The sequence below is a fragment of the Centruroides vittatus genome, unplaced genomic scaffold (genome assembly GCF_030686945.1).
Source record: "Centruroides vittatus isolate TY-2023 unplaced genomic scaffold, ASM3068694v2 contig_1090, whole genome shotgun sequence".
NCBI lineage: Eukaryota > Metazoa > Arthropoda > Arachnida > Scorpiones > Buthidae > Centruroides > Centruroides vittatus.
This window is the reverse complement of record NW_027120702.1, coordinates 94379-117497: the sequence shown is the minus strand read 5'-3', so window position 1 is coordinate 117497 and position 23119 is coordinate 94379. Positions and strand designations below refer to the sequence as shown.

At 31.3% G+C, this 23119-nt stretch overlaps 1 protein-coding gene across 10 annotated transcripts in view; it reads right to left on the bottom strand.

Annotated features, from left to right (window-relative positions):
* The window catches only part of LOC136975786 (cleavage and polyadenylation specificity factor subunit 6-like), a 105601-nt gene extending 83128 nt beyond the window's left edge, over nucleotides 1–22473 (bottom strand). For 9 of the 10 annotated variants that reach the window (XM_067270918.1, XM_067270909.1, XM_067270926.1 and 6 more), the window contains exons 1-4: nucleotides 22388–22473; nucleotides 22169–22314; nucleotides 5258–5344; nucleotides 1320–1400 (exon numbers count right to left, since the gene is read on the bottom strand). In XM_067270918.1, coding sequence (XP_067127019.1) covers nucleotides 1320–1400; nucleotides 5258–5344; nucleotides 22169–22306 — 306 coding nt within the window. In that variant the 5' untranslated portion in view covers nucleotides 22307–22314; nucleotides 22388–22473. The remainder of the gene's footprint in view (nucleotides 1–1319; nucleotides 1401–5257; nucleotides 5345–22168; nucleotides 22315–22387) is intronic. The other variant, XM_067270959.1, reaches the window with a different exon arrangement.
* Between the last annotated feature and the right edge of the window lie 646 nt (nucleotides 22474–23119).

Here is a 23119-nt window from a genome sequence, read left to right as displayed (position 1 = left end):
ATTTTTCTTTACTAGACATAACTGTTTAAAAATTTTTTTTCTGAAATGCTAACGAGAAAAACATGTGGGAAGACACTTAAAAAATTTCCCACGTTTATTCTCCACTACATTGTGAGTGCCATAGCTGACTAACCCACTGTAAAAAGGTTAAGACAAATAAACTTCTAATAAAATGTTAATGTCAACAAAATTTTTATTATGTTCCTAACATTCAGCATGAATTATAACTAATTTAAATTGACAGTTGGCTGGCCAAATGGTTAAGGTAGAAGCCTACTGCTCTGGGAGACCCAGGATTGAAATTTTCTATCCAGACGGGTAGAAAAACTTCAGGAATTTTTTGCAAATGATCTGTCCAATAGGTTGGGCTCCATCTCTCAGCCATCCCATAATGGGCTTGCTAAAGAGACTATCTTAGTGCTCACAGAGCAGTTTAAAAAAAACCATAATTTAAATTTATAAAGTTGTTTTAAGCACATTTTCATGTTTCATTAAACAAATTTCTGTCAAAATAATCTAAACAATAAATGGAAATTATACGTAACTTTTATAATTTTTTAAATTTATATCATATAATTTAGCATTTTTATCCTCAGTGGTTTAGAAGTATGTTATGGAAGTATATATATATATATCTTTACATTGCGCACATAAATATATGCTGTTTCTAGACATTTTAATAATTTTTAAAAAAATAATTATAAGATAAAACTTTTTGATAGTATTTTCTTTTTGACATCTACAAATGTTGAAAAATAATGATAAAAACTAAGCATAATTATTAGACTGTAATAATTAATAATTTCTTTTAAATTTATTTCATAAGTCAACAACTAACGGATTATATTGGACTATTATATCGAAATTACTTTAAATTAATTACTAAATATTTTGTCACTAGATGGAGGCATTAGGCACCATCTCTCATTATATTTAATGATTATAATTAAATTAATTTAGAAAATTCTGAAAGTAAAGAATCAGCCCGGAGTGGAACTCGAACCCATAACTGCCGCTTACTGTGTCAGTTACGCATCCGCACGGTAAGCAGATGTATACAAGTACATCGGGTTTGTAGATGTTGATTTAAATTTACTTAGTCTAGTTTTCTGACTATAAATTATATATTTATTACTAACCATCTTTAAGAAAAAAAAACTACTTAATATTTCAAAATTCCTATTCAAATATTTAATTATTACATTAAAACTACCTTGTAACAGACGTGAAAATAATCAATACTCATTTTGAAACTTTGGTAAAAATTATTCTAACAAAATAATCAACTTAAATAATTGAAATAATAAAAAATAATTTACCCAAGTTAAATTTCCAACATAAACAGCAACTCTTTTTGTTGGCATAGGTGGCAATCCAGAACTAGACCCAGAAGATGATACCTAAAACAAAAAAAAAACAAAGTTGTAACTATAAATACAATCGATTGGTTATACATCAAATACAGAGTAACTTGAACTCAAGAAGATGACAAAACAATATTTTACTTAAATTTAATCACAAGTTAATTTTAAATCCAATTTTTAAAAAATTCTTTTAAGAAGCCTGTATTCTATTTAACATTTCTGAAGTAATATAACTCTTTCCAAAATATATTCTAAATTTTGAATATGTAGAACAAGATGGAGCCAAACTGCTTTGAAAAACGATACTAAATAAATAAAATTCAGGCTTCAAAGAGACTTTTTTGTTAATTATTATTGTTATTTCATAATGTATTTTATCTAGGGCTTACTAACAATGTATTTCTCAATGGTTCTGACAGTATTAAACACCATAATCTCAATTATCAGATAGGCAGACCCCTTTCTCAGAGAGAATCAATGTTTTTCAAAATAGTCATTAATTTTCTGATGAAAAAATATCTACTAAGATAAATTTTTAAAATTAACTCTAATATGTTAATTGATTGACACAGCTGAATTGTTAATTGATCAGCCAATCAGATTATGCAACAAATGGACCAAAGATTCAAACTCTACAACCTCAAAAATATCTAAGTACATATTTTGGTTAATGTTACCTTAGGATCCAAAATGGCGGCTGGGAAATTTTTCCCTACTTCGGAGACTGCGACGGGGAAAAAAATTTTCCCTAGAGTCGAGATGTCGACGACGTGGGGATTATTTCCCCGTTCAGTTTCTACCCTGCGTTCGACGTTGCCGAGTATTCTGTAACCTCGAAACGGAGACGGTATTGTGTAAATTTGCGACGGTAGAGGGAGCCTTTTCGTGACGTCGTGCGAGAGTAAAATCGGCGGGAAATTCGTAGGGGTGTTACGAACGAATATGCAAATGCATGATCTGCGACGTGATTTCTGTTCATTTCTGGGCAATTTTATGCAAATCGACTAGTTTCCTGTTGGAATCGTTTACTGCTGTGTTGCGACGAATTGCGTATTGGATTAATTGCTGTGTTTTTTTTTCGTAATAATATTTCATTTGCACACAAATTGCTATCGGTGAATATTTATTATTATTAATTCCTCCAGTAATTAGTAAGTATTGTTGTTTCTTTTATTACAATTTAATCCTAAAAGTTAGAGAACCAAGTAATCAGAAATTAAGGAAAGACCGTGTTTTTTTTCCCCTCTCCTTACCTCCCCGCGTTTAGTTTATTGCCAATTGTTCGATAATGACTAGTTTTGCTGATTTGAGTTGCAACAACGAATTTTGGTCGAGATGCACTTCCCGTGATTTCTACAAGTTAATGGAAGACGACTTTTCGGAGCTAGGTTTGCCTCCCCGTATCGATAACGCATCGAATTTTGCTGTAAAATTAAGCATACAGCCGACCGAGTCCGTTTGCATTCATTGCGATGAAGATAAGAAATGCTTCATATGTCAGGTGAACGACAGATCAGAAAACACTGTGAATTGGATCGTTTGTAAATACGTGAATTCCGGCAGTACGATAATAACGGACGAATGGAAAGGATATATGCACATTGACGACATAGAAGGAGTAGCGGTCAAACATAGAACACTCAACCATTCGAAAAATTTCGTCAACCCCCAAAGAGGAGATCATACTCAGAATATCGAACAATCGAAAAGTGAGTAAAAAACTCCTCTTTTTGTTGTTTTTTATTGTTTATTTCGGTTAAAAAATCCGCGGAGTCTGCAGAGAAATTCAAGATGGCGGCCGGAACCGCGGCCATCTTGAATGCAGGGGAAAAGTTTTTCCCCGTCGCAGTCTCCGAAGTAGGGAAAAATTTTCCCGGCTGCCATTTTGGATCCTAGGGTAACATTAACCCATATTTTTGTGCTTGTTCGTACTATTTATTTGGTAGTTCTACTTTATAAATGCTGTAATCTCACTCAGATGAATGGGGAGACTATCGCAAGTTTATTTCCTAAGAAGTTGTTGTTGATCTTCTCTTGACGAGAAGAGGTTCCATAAAAACTTTCATTGCATTTGATTAAACTGTGTCCTACTGCATAAACAACATTCTTCTTTACATGTAAGATTTCTTAGTAAATTACAAAATTATATAGTTTAGTATGTTTTCAAAATTAAATAATGAAGCTAATAGTTTTGCATATTATTAGAAAAAAACTAGTCATAGTTTGATAGGATTTAATTATATGACTTTGGTATGTTTCTTGTAATATAGTAATTTCAAAAAAAATAATATGTTTTAAGTAGAAAGCTTACGAGAAGTAACTCCAAATATTGTATTAAAATCAAATTTTCTTTTTGAAGGAAAACATTAAGTAAACAATTTAAAAATTTGAAAGAAACTCTGCTAAAATTATGACTCTTCTTAAACTAACAGGTTGTTTTAGACTTTTAAATAATAATAATTGAAAAGTAAATAGAGAAATATTCCATATAACACTGTTCCCTAAATAATATGATGGCTGTAGGTTCCCCATTCAGTAATCATACTGATGAAATCCTCAGTACAGGTATCCAATCGGCATACAGTAGCATCTAATTATAATGAACTTCATAACAACAAACTTTTAGGTTTTTCTCAACCTAACTTCCATAGGAATCCATGACAAAATTTCAGTTTTATGAACATACAGGTATACCTCGCCTTACGTCAGTAATTGGTTCCAGGAGAAGCAACGTAAGTCGAATTTACTTGTGCAGTTACGACGTAAGTCGAAACTACGGTGGAAAATGCCCATAATGAGCACTTAAAGACCGCTAAATAAGACAACACAGAAACACAGATGTTTTCGTGTTTCGTTCTCTACGATTTATGATGATTATATTAACATTTACTATAAATGTACGTATTTTAATATGATTTCACATGCTTTTAATGCTTTTCTAGTGATATTACGACTTCAATATTTGTGGCGGACGGATGTAAAGTCGAATAAAATGACTTAAACTTGATTTTTATTTTTCCATATACTTTTTTGACAAACGATGTATAATCAAGAACGATGTAACTTGAAATGATTTAACTCAAGGTATACCAGTATTTATGATGAACTTTCACTGTAACATTCCTTTTCTATCAGTCTCATGTTATCTATGTAGAATTCTACGACTTTCACTTCGCTATAACAATTTCATTACAACTTCTTTCCACTTCATTGTTGTTGTCTCCCAACTGATAACCAGTTGTATCCAAGGGAGAGAGGCAAGACTGGAAGTAACTAAGTTGAAGGTGCACTAACTTCAACAAGAGCTGCAAGTTGTCATAGACACACATGTATGCACAACAGTTTAATTTTATTTACCTTATTCTTCACTTAAGGTAAAGGAACAGAAGGAAATGCCTGGAGAAAAATTTTGTCAGGAATCATTCTAGTATAGGAAACAAAAGCGCATGAAGAATATGATTCAAAGGGTGAATTAAACTGACAACTTCAGAACTAAACTATTTTATTTACATGAAGTAAGTATAAAAAAATGTAAGTAACATATAATAGCTTCGTTTCACTGTAGACTTCATATTTAGCTATTTAACTTGCTTGATAATAATTTATATACATTTTTCATTACTAAAATTCAAAATCAAAACTGGAACTGATAAGTTGTAAAATCAAAACCATTCATACTTTTCCAGCAAATAGGTTAAATTAACAAACATTTTCAGTTTATTTTATAAACCTGTCTCAGGTTTCAAACTACAAAATTTTGGCATTTTTGAGAGTACCATCAAGTTTGACTTATGAAATTCTGCTGTAGTTCAATACACAAGTACATCCTCTATTTTAAAAATCTTTAATTAAAAATAAAGCATATTTACATTATAATATCAAATAGTTATTACCTCTTCTGCTTGCTGACCATCGCTGGATGGTGCTGTGATGACATCATCGTATAAATCTACATTTGCATCATGATTATAATCTCCATCCTAAAGAAAAAAATAATAATGTATTACTTGTAATATGAAAATAAAGGAAACTGTATTTAAAACATCATATAAATTTCTTTATGCAAAAGATATTAAACTAATCCATAAATAATTTAAAATCAAATAAAATTAATAAAATAACAGAAGACAATTTTAAAAAATTAATTAATATAATAGTTGTTATCTTCCCATTTTCATTCAGTCAAAATAATGTCATTGCCGTCGTCTTCCCAAACATTACTACCTCGCTGAATGTCAGCTTTCTTGAAATAATTCTTGACAGGAAATGGAGAATCATCATATTCCTAGGCCTTATGAATTTCAGACATGCAATCTCTGAACATAAATAAGCCTTTCAAAAGCCAATCCTCTTCTAAAGCAATTAACATTTTCATTGAAATGCACTTCCAATAATGAACTTTAATGTTCTTTATAATTCTTTTGTCCATCGTTTGCAGTTTTGACATCACATTTGCACAGAGGAAAGTAAGTTGTACATTTTGCAATTGAGTCTGACTTTTGGTGAACTACAAAACGGCAGCCATTAAGGCTACACTCTACGGGAAGCTAGTGTTAAGGGCCAAACTTAATTTTTTATTGGAAGGCTGATAATTTAATTACATACTCTCACCCTATTGGTTGTTTGGAACTTAGAAAAGAACAGAGTCATAAATTATTTCATTTTATAATGTGTATCATAGTGTCATTAACTTCAGCACACAATTTTTAAAAATTTGGCTTGTCATACAAGATTTTAATTAAAATTGTGATCAATTTCTATAGTTTAATTTTCTCAAATAACAGTCCGATAAAGTGCTTGTAACTATAGAAGTAAATATGAATGGAATAGAAGTTAAAATTACTAATTCACAAAAAAGTAAAAATCCTAGATGCTTTCTTGGTATTAAAGACTTGTAAATTCCCACTGACGTTTGTCTGTCCTTCCTTAATCTCAAGAGTTAGATGGATGAAAGCAAAAACAAGACATGGAAAGATTAGGGGCAGGATGCCCCGATTAACTATATAAGAACTACCAACGCTTACCGGAAGTCACATTACTTCAATTCAAAAATTTTTTCCTCGAAAGGAGTTAGCAATAGGAGTCATGCCGGTCAATCTAACAGGAAAAGTATGATGTACAGGGGCAAGACTACTAATTTGATGTGAAGGGCGTACAATTTAAATTAAATAAATTAAAAATTGCAGCCCAGCATTATGACAATGTCACAATAAACAATTGCTCATTATACTTTCCTTCAAAATATTTATTCATTTTAAATGTTAATGTTTCATCTAGTAAACACTTGAAAAACAAACCTGTTTCATCAATGTTAAAGACTTTCTAAAGTTCATATTTTTTCAAAATTGTTTTGCATCAAGTTTTACAATCTTCTTCACTTACTTCAGCACTTTCATCCAATATAATTTTTTGTGAAAATTCACATTTTTCCTTACATTTATACAGCTAACCAGAACTTGCTTGAAAAGCGTCATAACTAGACATTTTTTGATATATCTGATCTAATTGCAAGACATATGATCTGACAAGATATATAAATCTGATTAGATCTATACATCAAAAATAACTGTGTGTGTATTACTTTATTATGTACAAGCTGTTTCTTTTTTAAACTGGCAATATTGTTGATTTTTCATAATGAGAATGCCACCTGCTGATACAGTAGTAATATTTTGTTTTGCAGACTCGTGAGATCAGTGATATAGTTTTGTGTTGCTAACATTATCAAGAGACTCGTGTTAACGGTGACAATGTATGTATATCAACAATATTTCTGAACCCAATTTATAGTTAATTCAAACCAAACAATCTTCCAATTATCAGGCTGTTATATGGCTAAGTTAATGATTAGAAACTAATTATTTTGTCTAGAAGTAAGCAGTTATGACCCCATCTCATGTTTATTTTAATGATTAAAAAATTAATTTTTTAATTTAGAACTTCTAAATTGGTCTGCCTACAGGTAGGCATAACTGCCTATCTCTAGACAGACTATATTTTGATTAGAAAATTCCATAATCCTGCGTCTGCTGGTGTATAGGAATGCTACTGGTAATTCCATGATCCAAAATTACGGTTTAATTATGTTTATTATGTAATCAACCAAAATAAACATAATTAAACCGTAATTTTAGATTGTTGAATTACCGGTAGCTTCCCTATACACCAGCAGATGCAGGATTATGGAATTCCCAAGAATTTTCAAACTAACTTAGCCATATAATAGCCTGATAATTTGACAGATTGTTTTGAATTGACAATGTGTGTTTGTGATACTTCTATAAACAAACTGCTGTAATGTTTACTCAACAGGAGCAAAAAAGTTTTATCAAAACAGAGGTCACATAAGAATGAAATGCTCACAAGTGTCACAAAATTAGAGAAAGCATGTGATGATGCCGCATTCTTATATCGTACTGTTTCTGGATAAATAGATAGATGCCTTTTGCTAAGAACAAGAAAAATTCAAAGTAAATATAGTGATACAGTTTTTAAAAAAGTTAAATATTTCATAGTTACTAATAAAATCATTAATAAGTATAACAAAAATCGCAAAGTTCGATATGTATATAGAAACATCACCAAACAATCGCCTAAATAATCGGGCTATAATTCCACTAATTTAAATAATTAATGCTTAGTATTAATTATTTAAATTAGCGGAATTATAGCCCGATTATTTAGGCAATCATTTGGTGATGTTTCTATAAAATCATTAATGCAAAAAACTGAGAGTCGAAGTAAATATCAATTGTGTGTTCCAGTTCCATTCTGTACAAAATACATCACTAAGATAAAAAAGATGAACAAATACAAAGGTTCTGCAAAATAGATCCTTCGAGTCCTCACTAATATTCAAAAATGAAATGAACAGAAAGTGTTAATTCATTTTGAATAATTATTCCAATCAATAAAATTAAGCAAGAGGTCCAGTAAAATAGAGGCAATAATATAATGAAACATATTTAAAATTAAAATGACATTGAAGATAATTTGGTAAGTTGTTAGTGTTATGTAACTTACATGTTTCAAAGTAACTTCAAAAATTTCCTTTAAAACACACAAGACGACAAATTGCAATTAAGTACAGGGGACCCCCAATATAACGCGCATGTCGGGCGGAAAACAACACCCGCGTTATACCGAGCGGCACGGTGTAATGCGGTTCACCTCTTTACTTTAGCAATAATGTCAAGCTTTTCTTTTACTCATCATGCATACAATAATTAAACACTATTCAAAATACATGCGGGAACTCAATACATACACAATTACTCAATACGCAGTAACAATGAAATGCGCTACTCACTAACGCCACATGGACCTGTATAAATGTGTTTGAGCTTATCGCGTAGCGAACATCGCCCGCACTATAACAGAGTGCGCGGTATAGTGAGCAGCGCTATAACGAAGGTCCACTGTATATAGCATCGGCAGTCATTCCCTTAATATCTAGAGTTCCTACTCAAATTTTTGTTTTAAATTCCGTGACTTTCCCTGATCCTCATTTCCCTTACAATATGGCACATTGACAAAATAATAAAACAGTATTTAACTTACTATGCATATTGCTTTTCTAACTTTTTAATTAGTAACTTTTTCTAATTAAGAGTTATATATTTTTTATAATTGCTGAATTATTAGAACTAAAAATAGAATGTTTTATTAAATTATAGTAGTTTATTCTGTTATTAATCCACAACCATATATCTACATGGCTTTGAAAAAAAAGCTATTTATTTATTTATTATACAGGATTTGTTAATGAATAATCCACATATGAAAGTATATATTTATAAAATTTAGAAGGGATTTTTTTAAGTAAGATCTGTTTGGCAATGTCATTTTAAAATTAAATGTTCGATTTTTTGCATATGAGCAGTGTCTCATGGCATCACTCGCACACACACAGATGCCATTTTCAATAAAGTGTGTGCTTTTTGTGTTCGATGAAATGTTTAAGAAGATCCAGCAGCCTGCTGCCTATAAATTAAGATAGGTTATTTTCTTTCTGGCCAAAAAATGTGAAATTGGCAGATTCATCACCAGATCTGTGAAATTTATGGTCTGAATGCCACGAGTGATAACAAAGTTCCTAAGTGGGTAAGATTGTTTAAAGAAGGTTGGGAGAACATGCACGATGAACCATACTTGGGTTGATCATCTGTAATCATCAAGAATCTTGACCATGCAGTAGACACCATGATTTTTAGAAACGGACAATTTGCCATTTCCACCCTATCTGTTAATTTCCCACAAGTTTCAAAGTCAGTTCTTTACAAAATTGTGTCAGAAACTGTGTTCTTGAACAGGAACGGTTAGGCTCTCAGACAGTAACACTTCTATGACACAGGTCCACAGAAACTGGTCTCAGGCTACGACAAATGTTTCAACAACAATGAAAACTATGCGGAAAGTAATCGAAAGTACGTAGAATCTGAGAAAAAATAAATTACTCCTAATGTTTAGTAGTTCATTTTTTATTGTAAAACAGTCCTTACTTTGAAAATATCCATTGTATCTTTTTAATAAATTTCCTGGACTTATATAATATTAATAAACTAGGAAAAAAGAACCAAATTGTTTTGTTATGCAGTCAAAATTATTAAAATGACAAATGATAAATAATACCATTTAAATTAAAATTATTTTATCATTTCTTTTATACTTTGTAAATTTTTAAAAAAATTTTGGGTCCTGAAAATATTTTGCACCCCTTTTCATAAGTTGTATTGCACTACATTATTTTTGTTGAAGACAGCTACACTTAGTCAAGCATATTGTCAGTAAGAAAAGAAAAAAATCAACAAGGCAGCCAAGAAGGTAAATTCCCGACTTTTTGACAAATTTCCAACTTCCCACGACTTTCCAAACACTAATAAAAATCCTTGACTTTCGGGTGCACGGGAACCCTGTATCTATTCATGTTTTTAAAGAAAACTCACAAATTGTTGAATTCAAATATAAAACCTATTAGCAATATGAAAGTTTCAACAGTTCTGCAATTAGTGGACAAAATTCTACTCTCGGCATTAAATATGATTCTAATCATATGGAATTTTAAGGAAAAATACTGAGATTTATGGAATATTTATCAAACCTGTAAAGGGAAGAAAGGATATATTTATTGTAAAAAAAAAAACAGTTTCTACAGTCTGTTATCTGTACAATGATGTGTTTAAAAGGCTGAACTTCACAAAATGTTCTCTCATTTGCTAAAAACAAGAAACAATTATTATAATTCTTTGCATGAAAATAAATTATATTAGACGGTTTTTTTCCAAGCAGCATCTAATGAAAATTGTGAAGATCTAGATAAGCTACTACTTTCTTTAAGATATACATAAATTAGCCAAAAGTATTCTTCAATCATTACTTCACAATTGTTAATTTGTTTCTTTGGTTTCAGAAACTCCTATCGATGAAATCCGATATAAGAAAGAGAATGTGCTGTTTTATACAATGCATTTAATTGTAATCTCTGCACTGACACGAGTGATGTACTTCATTCGCAATTCAACAAGCATTTTCTGTTTATGAAATTATGCTCTTCATGAATCTTCAGATATTTAAAGTATCTTAAATGTTATTTGCACTTAAAGAACTTTGTAAATCTTAGTAAGGCTGTAAAAATAAATAGTAGTGTAGACTTGTCCATCTACTTAGTGATGGGAACAGATTGTTTTATGAATCTTTGACAAAGTTGCTGCGCATTACCAAAAAAATGCTCTTAATTATTTTATAACTTTCAGGGTTGAAACCAATTACAGCACATTGCCTGGCATTTTTTTATTCAAATCACTAATGAGCTAAAACGCTATTAAATTAATTGAAAATTACAGTTGATTCTTTACTTTATTATCTATATTTACTATGTAAACATATTATGTAAGCATAATATGTAGGGATAAAAATTTATTTATATGTTCGTATTTATTGTCAGAAAATTGTGTAATTTTACTGTTGTGTTTGTAGAATTGGCTAACAGAATAATGTATAAACTATATATGTAAACTTAAAGATAAATGTAATACTAACCCCCGGTAACAAGGTTCGCCTTACTACAAATAAAGATTGATTGATTGATAAAATAAAGCATGTTTTGGGATCTATATTCCAAAAATACTAATCAGTATCTCCCCATCACAATATCTTCCAGGAGATTGATAAATAGTATGCATAGATTTTTACTTCAAAGACTGTTGAACTCTAATACTTGATTGTTTCTTGTTCTTTCTATGTTCTTTGAGGGGAAAAAAAGCACAAAAATAGTAAGTTGTAAAAAATAAAGTCTATCTTCTTCATCAAGTGTGTTCCTGTATGATAAGTTCTATACAGCAATTTTGTGCTTTTTTCCCCCAAAGACTCTGCATTATATTTTATTCTGTTACGTTTCCTTTTACATGATTGTTATTTTATTTTGGTTTTGTTCTTTGTTTGGTCAAACTCAAAAAATTGTATGGCCATTTGTATTTGAAAATGTAAGAAACATGAATTTTTCTCAAATATAAACATCCATTAACCAAATTTTTAAATTGATGCCAAATTATTGCTGGATTACACCAGGCTATAATAATGCTACTAATTACTAATTAAATGTCAAGTACAGTAGCGCATCGATTATCCGACTTAATTGGGGACTGGGGTTGGTCGGATAACCGAAAAGTATGAAAAAATACATTATTAGTATAGTGTATTAGGCCTGGTTTAAATACTAGCCTCCCTTTCATGGTCGAGCCAGTGCTGCCAGCTAAAACATGCAAAAATTTAACAAAAATAATATTAAAGTAGCCAAGACATAACCAAATGTTGTAGCGCCACATCACTAGCGGACATTTGAATTTGCCAACTAGAATGCGGTCGGTTAACCGATAAGTCGGTTAATCGATGCTCTACTGTAATTTGATCTAGAGGAGTTATTAGGTGTCATCTCTTGATGAATTTAATAATTAATTTAGAAGGTTCTGGAAAGAAAAAGAAAATCAACCTTAAACAGGACTCAAACCTGCAATTCCAGCTTGCCCTGTGGAGTTTTCGGTTTGTGTCCCACTTTGAACCAATTTTTTTTTCTTCCAGAGCCTTCTACATTTATTATTAAATGTTAATTTGTTGGGTTGTTCAGAAAGTAATTTCGTTTTTTGCCACCAAAGGGATTACTTGTATTTTTACCGGCCAATTTCATTCTAAAATCATATTGTCATTATATATTTTGATTGCTGACATTTCAAGGCTTATTTATAAAAAATTTTGTTTTGATTCTTTGCAATTGTTTTTTTTTTGGTGTCCCATCAAAAATCAAAAGCAGCATTTTTGGCATATTTTGCTTTTTTATTACCGAAAAGGTAAGAATGCTGTTCAAGCAAGAAAAAAATTGTGGGACGTGTATGAAGATGTGTTGACAGACCAACAATGCCAAAACTGGTTCACAAAATTTTGTTCCAGCAATTTCGATAGTGAAGATGCACCACGTTCTGGAAGGCCAGTTTAAGCTGAAGACAAAATAAAAGTATTAATTGAAGCAATCCGCTGAATAACAACACGAGAAATTGCTAAGAGATAAAATTTGTCAAATTCAACTGTTTATGATCATTTGAAACGACTTGGTTTCGTTTCAAAGCTCAAAATATGGGTTCCACACGTTCTTAACCCTTTACGACCGACATCTTGTTTACGTTTATTTTGTAATCTATCCTAAGTCAATATAGGTCAGTCAGGCGATGTTATTTTAAAAATTCACCAAAAATCAAATTATCATTATATTCATATGAAAATAATCACGTACATTTATTAATATCTTTAGTTTTAAATACGATATTTTTCAATACATTTTATTAGAAAAATTTATAAGAAAAAAATAATATATATCAGAACTGACATTTAAACTTGATCATTTGTAACTTTTTGTCAAATTTAACATTGTCTAGTTATCTAGTTTTTTGCTGGCACTGAGCCACAAAGAGGTAGAATATTGTTTTGTACAACTTTATATAACACTTATGCATGTACCGTTCATTCCTTGTTCATTACTATAATAAGTTCATCGCACATTATATCAAACATTTGTTTGAAATCAAAACTTTATTCTGTTATTAACTAATATAATGAACTAATATACTTTATTCACTTCATATCGAACAAGAATATAAATTTTTGTAATAAATATATGATTACCATAGGTAATACATGTAACATTTGCTGATATTTTCAATTAAAATAAAAATTAAATAAAATGTCAGAACTGAAGGTCACAACTTGAATATTTATAACTCACTGACTTATTATAGTATGAATGAACTTGTTATAGTAATATTATTGCATGAATATGCTAAAAATGAAATAAAAAATCATCAGGAAAAAATAAAGAAAAAAAAAGCATTAATTAAAATGTTTTATGTCAACAAAACACCATCTGGAGAAAAATATGTGAAACAGACGCTAGACAAGATGCTGCCATCAACTGCTGACATCTGTTGTCAATAAATTTTACAAAAATCGATTTTTACTAGGGTAACGACAAATCGGTACCCTCAAAGTTTTGCTTAACAATGAAGGAGGTACCAGCCGATTGGTACCCTTGTGAAGAAAGGGTTAAAGAAAGATTTGCTCCGTCACATTGACATCTGTGATTTGCTTTTCAAACGTCAAGAAAATGATCCATTTTTGAAGCGAATCATACCTGGTAACGAAAAATGGATTGTTTATAACAATGTCTAATGCAAGCGATCATGGAGTAGAAGAAATGAACCGGCTCAAAGCACTTCAAAAACCAATATTCATAAAAAAAAAGTGATGCTCTTTCTCTGGTGGGATTTTAAGGGAATTGTTTTTTCTCAAACTTCTACCAGACAATTCTGCAATTGATTCAAAAGTGTACTGCCATCAAATAGACAAATTGAGTGATACCATCAAATAGAAAAGGGGGAATTTATCAACAGGAAGAGGTAATGTTTCATTATGATAATGCTGGATCTGACAAGTTTGTTAATTCAACAGAAACTGTTACAGCTTGGATGGGATGTGCTACCACACCCACCATATTCGGCAAATCTGGCACCCTCAAATTATTACTTGTTCCAGTCTTTACAAAATATTTTAAACAGTAAAACATTTACTTCAAATGAGGATGTCAAAAATCACTTGGATCAGTTATAGTAAGCAAAGATCAAAATTTTTGTGTGTGTGGAATCATGCTACTACTAGAAAGATGGCAAAATGTATTGGACCAAAATGGTCAATATATAATTCAATAAAATATTTATATATTACAAGAAAATTATTTTTTTTTCATGAAAAAAAAACGATTTTACTTTCCAAACCACCCAATATATAAAGTATTGAGTTATTAATTACATAGTTACACTTAAGCAACTTACAAATTTGACTTATGTAAAGGTCTATGGTCTGCATTACTTATGTAACTCAGGGTATTACTGTACATCATTCTTTTCCTTTACAATAGAGTTGTACTGATCATCTAGCTAACATCTTTCATGGTAAAAGTTTTGAATTGAAATAAAATGAGTTCCGGTTTGCATTGGAAGTTCTTATATAGTTTAATCTGACCACCTGGCCTTTAAGATTTCCATATCTGATCTTGTTTTTCATCTATCTAACTCCATTCTCAAGATCAAGGAAAGAGACAGATGATAGTGAGAATTTATAGGGAATTTTTTCAAATTGCAGCCCAATTACCTTTCTGCTTGAATTGGAGTCCATCTAAAAGAAAATATTGCCAAACTGACTAAGCACTTTTGGACTTTTCATCCATCCTCAGAGTCTACCATTAAAGAATTATCATCTTATAGAAGATATGTTCAAATGGGAGTTTGATCATATCTTCTATAACATGAAAGAGATTTGAATGGGAGCTTGAAAAGATCATTTTTTAGTGATTGACTCTGAGGATGGATGAAAGTCCAAAAGTGTTTAGTCAGTTTAATACTTTGTTTTTCATGACTCCAGTTTAAGCAGAAACATAATAGGAGATAATCATATTATGAAATTAGATTATCCATATTCCTTAATGGTAGTGCACCAACTGAAAAACTAAATAAAAGATTTTTATATCATCATAGCAGGAGAGCTTTGCCACTTTTTCAAAAACCTTGTGATGATTTAGCAATTCCTGGTTCCATCATTTCTATTTTTTTTTTTTTTCTGTGATGGAAAAAGTGTCAATAATTTTACACTAAGTATTTTACATAGAGTAGACTTGTTGACTTAGCTCTCAGAAAATCATGTTATATTTTTTTTGTACACAAGCTGGATATTACATAATAAAATAGCATATATGTATTTCCTTTGTCAAATGTAGGCATAAAAAATTTTCCAGAAATACAGCCTCACTTTTGCATTTAAATGTATGAGAAAAGTACAGTTCACTTTATGAGGTCTGTCCAGAAAAAAGTCCAGCCATTTTTAAGAACAGTTTGCATGATATTGACTTAATCTGAGAGCCAAGGAGAGTGGACTGGAATGCACATGCATGAACTATACTAATCAGTGAAGGTGCGAGATGCTGTTGAAAGAGCATGTGTACTGTGGCAATTTCATTCAAAATGACTGAACAAGTAGAACAATGTATCTACATCAAATCTTGTGTTAAGCTTCAATATTTCTCCATAGAAACTATTCAGATGATTCAGAAGGCTTTTGGGGACAATGTGATGAGTGCAGCACAAATGCTTCAAAGATGGCCAAGAATCTGTTGAAAGTGATCCATGCAAACAAGCAGAACATCAGAAATCATGTTAAGATTATTGAACATGTACATGTTGCAATCAACAAAGGTTGGAGATTGACAGTGAAAGAACTAGAAACTGATCCAGGGATTCCAAAATCTACTGTGTCTGAGATTTTGACACAGGATCTTGACATGAAATGTGTCATGGCAAAATTTTGTTCTGAAGCTACTGTTACCAGAGAAAAAAAAAACATCGTGCTGCAGTCACTAATGACTTGCTTCAAACCACTAATAATGAACCAGATTTAATCAAGAAAGTCATAATTGGAGATGAACTGTAGGTCTACAATTACAATCCAGAAACAAAGGCCAAAGTCCACAAGTCAATAGTGAGACAAATTATAATTGATAAAGGACCTTCATACATTTGAGTGGAACTTCCTTTTTCCAGAACAAAGTTCTCATACTCATCAGCTTGCTGTATTATTCTACTTATTTCTTTGCTTAATTTTCCATCCTTTGACATGTCTGTTCCCAGGTAACTAAAACTGTCAACATTCATTCTCTATTCAGTTCGATTTTCACTCTCTCCTCCTGAGTTCTCCTTAACGTCATCACCTTCTCCAGGTTATCATCTTCATTCCCCATTCTTCCTCTAGCTCCCTGTTCCACACATCCAGTTGATGATCCACTACATCTGTCTCCTATCAGTACTATGTTATCTGCAAACAGCCTAGTCCTTGACTTCTTCCCATTAAGCCTTTTCTTTTTAATTCTTATGAATTTCATCCATTGTGATTATAAACAGAAGTGGTGACAAAACATTTCCTTGTCAAAATCCTGTCTTTACTTCAAACCAACTCCTGTTTTGAAACAATTTAGGCTTGGATAAAACTGATATGATGATGTCAATTCATGTAAAAATGTACACTATTCCAATCAATCAGACCCTATTTGATAGTGGAATACTTTTAGAATACATATAATATTAAATTATATGTATTCTAAAATTATAATTAAAAAACTGGCCAAAGAGAAAGTTGTTTGACTGGTTTTGATATACAAATTATCCTTGTAGCCTGAGGGGTAAAAACAATTTCCTCTTCAGCTACATTGAAAGAAAAACTTTCAGAACTTAGAGTTAAACAATCAAAAACGATTAATGCTACCACTCCAACTTTCACTCCTAAAAAGTAAAGCAATGATTTTTTAGTTGATAACTGAATATTCTGGATATCGAAATTTAAACTATAAATTATTTTTTTTGATTTTGATACCCAGAATATTCAGTTATTAACTAAAAATATTTAATTTAAAAATTAGTTTTCAGATTGACTATAAATATATTTGAAAATTTTAGTTTAAAATTTAGAACTTAGAATATTTAATGGCAAATCACATCCTTTTAAGAAGCATCCATAAATTATGAAATATGCTATTTTTATACTTTTAAACTTTCCTGTAATGATCTAGAAAGTTGTTGCACATACCCACTCCAAATACACACATCCTCGATCAACCCATTAACTGTGGTAAGGAATAATACAAGCACTGAAGAATACTGAACATTACATTATTTTATTAATTATATATTTACAAAGCAGTGATAAAAAGCATAGTTTGTAACTCTTTTTTTAAGTTTTATGTCCGTTTTTCGATGAAGCAAAATCTGAGTTGTCACCATTTGGTAGAAAAAACTACACGTAGCTTAATCCCTGTATCCATAACAAACTTCATCAGTTAATTCAAAGACTTGCAATATGTAATGCTTTTTAAATGCTTCCTGTAACAAACCATAATGATTACCTGCATACCCATCCAAATTTGCATGACATAGTTTATGTATTTATAATATGGAAGGATATCCACATAAAAAATGATATGCTATTGTCTATTGGCATTAAACAATTTTTACTATCAATACTTATTATATCATCAGCCTTTTTTAGTTTTAGCCTTTTATAATAATACTTTTGCTTAGTATCTGCCAATTAAATATATATGTATTTTATTTATTTACTTCTGGTTTAAAGTTGTATCAATTACACAAATCATCTTTGATCAAGTTGCATTACTATAAAGGAGAGAAACCACTCATTGCTAAATTCAGCATGCACCTGAGTAGTAATTTTACACCACCAAACGCTACAGTGATGATGAAACAACATGGTATTTGTACAGTTGGCTATAATCTCACTGTTTGACAAATTATTTAATGTTAATTACTCTTTTGCCAGTGTTCCTTGATAAAAGATGACATCTAACTAAAATGCAAAAGTATTTTAATACTTGATTAAGCTCAACAAGATATGTCAACAAACAAGCATTTAAATTCTTATGTATTTATTTTTTATTATTTAAAGATTAAAAAGTAACATTATAACCAAGAATTATCAATCTTTACAAGTCCATCCCTCTCGATAAAGCAAAAAATCACCTTCTGAGGCTTCTGTAAATTATACCCTCAGACAGGACAATTGCTTTACATGCAGTGATCTTATTAGTAACAATTTTGCTTTAAACTCCCTGCAGCTGCTGCTGCAGCACTGCTGAATTTATCAACAACTTGAAAGGCTTTTATTGTTTTTTTCTGTCACCACTAGTTGGTAAGAAACACCATAATCCCTATCAGTTATTCATAGTACTAGCAGATGCACAGTATCATCACGTCACTGTGATAAAGAAACTAGTATGTTTTTATATTGAGATAATAAAAGAAAGTTTCTTTTGCTTGGTCAGCATCCTGCTTCCTGCTTACATTGGGCATATTCAAAATCTCAGCATCTATCCAGTGAGATGCTGCTGGAAGTAACACAACCGCTGGCGTTTTCGAGAAAACAAATGCTGACTGCAGGGGATATCGGAAAAGGAAAACAAGAAAAATGGCAAATGTGGACTTCCACATTATGTTAAATTTATTTTTGAACTTTTATTTAAGGAGAACAACTTAATGAAAAATGAATATTTCAAAAAGAGACAGAGAAATGAAGATATTTAATTTCAATAAGAATTTTAAATAACTAAAGCGAAAGGAGTATATGGTTGTTAAACCGAATGAGATTAATGTTATAGTTAAAATTATTTGATTAATTTGAGAGAGAAAAAGGGTTTCTAATCAATCGTAAGATTACACTTTAACAACTAAAACAAGTTATGTAATGTCTTATGTAGATACATTAATACATTAAAATAATCTATTAGAGTACGAATTTTAATTTATTCAGTATTTATTCATCAACAAATAAATTGAATTCAAAATTGTCAATGCAAAATAGAGCTCTTAGAAGCCTCATGGTGGCTACCATCTTGTTTGCTGGTGTATCGTACATCGAAAAAGACACTTAAGCCTGCTACTCACATGCAGAAATGGACGACGGAAACAGATGCTGTTCCACCGTCTTTCCGTGTCACATGTACTCACATGCAGAAAGTACCGTACAATTGACCATCTGCCAGCCATAAATATAAACAAGCTACTACCGTAGGTAGGCCACGTGCTGGTAGTCGAAAATGGCACCTACCGGGATTGCTTTGTTATATCAATTAATCTTTCCACATTTGCCTATGATCTTATCACAAATAAAAAAAACTCAAAAACGAAGAATTTGGATAGGAAAAATATTTTAAATCATTGAAAGTTAGGAATTATTGAATACTTTCATAACTAAATTATGATTACCCATTCCCAATACTTTACGCAGCAAGTATGTCTATTTGACATTAATATTTAAATCAGATAGTAATGAAATATATTAGCATATTAGTATAGAAATAAAGCTTTTTAGCCTTGCCAACCACTATGGTTCAAATGCTAGCGTCCCACGTGATCTTTATGACAACATTGTTAAACGGCCTTCCTATGGTCTAATTTTTACCAACCTGCTTTCAATGATGGCAAAAGTTGAAAATTTTCAACTTCATAGTCCGTCGGCTTCGACAGAAAAATTGATGTCATTTTGCCATTCCGTCAATGGTTTCAGTCGTCTGTTTCCACATGTGAGTACCAGGCTTTACAGTTTGCTGGAAGCACATTGACATCAACCAGAAGTTATCTGAGATTTTGAACAGAGGTGCTGAGAGGTGCTGGCTGCGCACTGAGATTTTGATTATGCCCATTGTGTTCTAGCAGTCTTGCTTGATATGTATGATGCTAAGGAAAACTGCATGACTGGCTATATAAATGATTTAAAACTGATGCAACTAGCATATAAATAATAACTACATTCATTGCCTACAGCGTATTCTTAAATTAAAAATGCTTAGGCACTGTGCACTCTTTTCCTCTGCTCTCTTCATTCCTCCAGCAAATTGTCTCCTATTCTCAATGTTAAATATAACAAACATAATCTATTAGCAGTAGCTAGGGTTGGCAATCTTCTGGTTTTAAATGGAACTGTCTAGTGTCAAATTCTGAAACCAAACCGAGAGAGAGTAGAAGGCTAAGATAGCAGAGGGCATTGAAAATTAATAAATCAGACATGATAAGTTAATTGACTATGAATAAGATGTAATTGAAACATATTCCTTAAAACAAATATATACAGTATATATTTACAAAAATTTATTAGTACTGTAATAGAACATTTTTAGTTTGAATAAACACTTCAGACTGAAAATGCATACAAAAAGCTATCAGTTGCTAATGGAATGAAATGTGTCAGTAATGATTATCCTGAATTATCATTAATAAAGTTAACATTTCTTTCGAAAATCATTCATTTTTCAATATTAATTTAATAATTTTAAATTTAAACAGTAATACGGTTTTTCCAATAAAATGATTATTTGGCAATTACTCCAATTATCGGAAAATTAGAGCCGTTGTCACTTGATTAAACAGTGAAAAACACAATTAGTATGATTAACAATTAGCAGAAGATTAATTGATATATCTCAAATAAGGGCATTTGACAACCTAATTACGCCTAATAATGATTTATTTATGACAAATTAGCATATCTGTCACAAAACTATTTACTTTATTTATTTCAATTACAATAAGAAAAATCTTGCAACAATAATTTCCTCCCCCTAATTAACAATAAAACACCCAATACAATACATAAAATACAACAAACAAAATACAGTAAGTAAAAGTATAAAATTGTTTAAAGAATATTAAAAATTATATACTATAAACTTAACACTCAGACCTAAAATAAAATTTAAAAAAAACCCAAAACTAAAGCCAAAAAATTTTTAACGAATGCATGGTTCTGGCCCCAGCAAAAAACAGAAGCCTCGAAAGAGTGGAGCAGAGCGCCACTTACCCTTTTCGGTTAATGTTACCTTAGGTGCCAAGATGGCGGCTCGTCTCTGATTCCAGCAAGGAAACAGTGGAATGCACGTTCTAACCTAACCTAACCTAACCTATTCTAATAATTTGGTTGCTAATAATTATGGTAATTTATTAGAATAGGTTAGGTTAGGTTAAAACCAGTCCCACTGTTTCCTTGCTGATATCAGAGACTAGCTGCCATCTTGGCACCTAAGGTAACATTAACCACTTTCCTGTAACAGAAACGTCAAAATTACTAAACAAAGGTTTTCAATGTAAAATAAATATTTCAAAGTTAGACAGAAATTACCTTTAGGTCATTTCTACGAGCATATATAAACAAATGGCCTAAAAGTACCCAAAAAACTTCTACCGAAAGTCCTCAACTGGAGTTTTTCACACAAAATAATAATAATTATTTGAACGTGTTTTATTATTATTAATCAAATACATCACCTTTACTATAAAATGGAATTATAAAGCCACAATTCTTTCATAAAGTACCCATTAACAATGACATGTTGTAGTTTGTTAATTTGAATTAGGGGGCCCCACGTACAGTGTAGACACTTCTTTCGAGGGATATTTCCTTAAAGATTGGTTTGGAGCACCAAACAACTGCTTTTACCCAAAAGTTAAGGCACCATTGCCCATTATTATTGTCACGCTGCATTCAATACAATGCAGCGTGAGAATAATCATTCCACATCCGTTGCATCCGACCATCACACCAAGTACTTAATTAACATTCTTCAACGTCGAATATGGGCAGGAGAGACGTAAGAGACGACTTAAACGTTAAAAATAATGGTAATAATTATGATTTATAAGACTTTAATGTACCTGGTTGAACTCCTGTTCCAAATCGTCCGCATATAAATCAATATCAACTCCGTCCGCCATTTTACAAAGGACGAAATTCTTGCTGGTTCTCCTCGTAATCGGACCGCAACTTTGAATATAATTACTAGAACGATACATTAATAAATCTACTATAATCGTCTAATTTGATCTAAACTTGGCGTATAATCGCCTTTATTCTCTTTCAGTCGAAACACTTACTTTGTTTAGGCAGACGAGGCCCCGACAATCAATTGCCCGCTTACGTTTCTTCCTACAGTGTTGCCAGATCAGCTGGCTATAAAAAAAATAATTACACGATGGCGGCGCTGTCAATATTTTCGTAATTTTATAACGCTGTACTTTCGGAATATCTCTTTACTGGAATATATATATATATATATAAGAATTAATTATATTTCCATTTTTTTTACAAGTTATACACCTATTAAATCATGTTTAACCTAATAATGTTAATAAAATTTCACATAAATTGACTTTCTTCCTTCCAGTGTATAGAAAGACTTCTTTTGTCTTGGAAGCGATAGAAAATTATATTTTCCTCCTTTTTACCTCTATGTCCTTACTCTTATCAATATATATATATACGCTTATAAAAATATAGTTTTTTCTTGTTTTTAATTAAATTTATAATTTACTTATCACGTTTTACGGACTTAACTCTTTTCCCTTAACTCGGTTATTGCAGAAAATTCTGTACTTTTACTTGTTGTTTTTAGCAGGTTTTGTTATTTTATGTTATTTTGGGGTGGTCAATTTGGCTGTACTATAGATTACCACCTATGGAATTTCGGGAGTATATATTTGAACTCGGGGGACCGAGACGAGTTCAACGGTACCCTACTTTTGGACCGGAGACAAAAAATAAGAAAGTTATCATACTTTTTTCGACGATTGCGCGAGGATCGGAAGTCGCGTCGCTCTCTCCGCTAA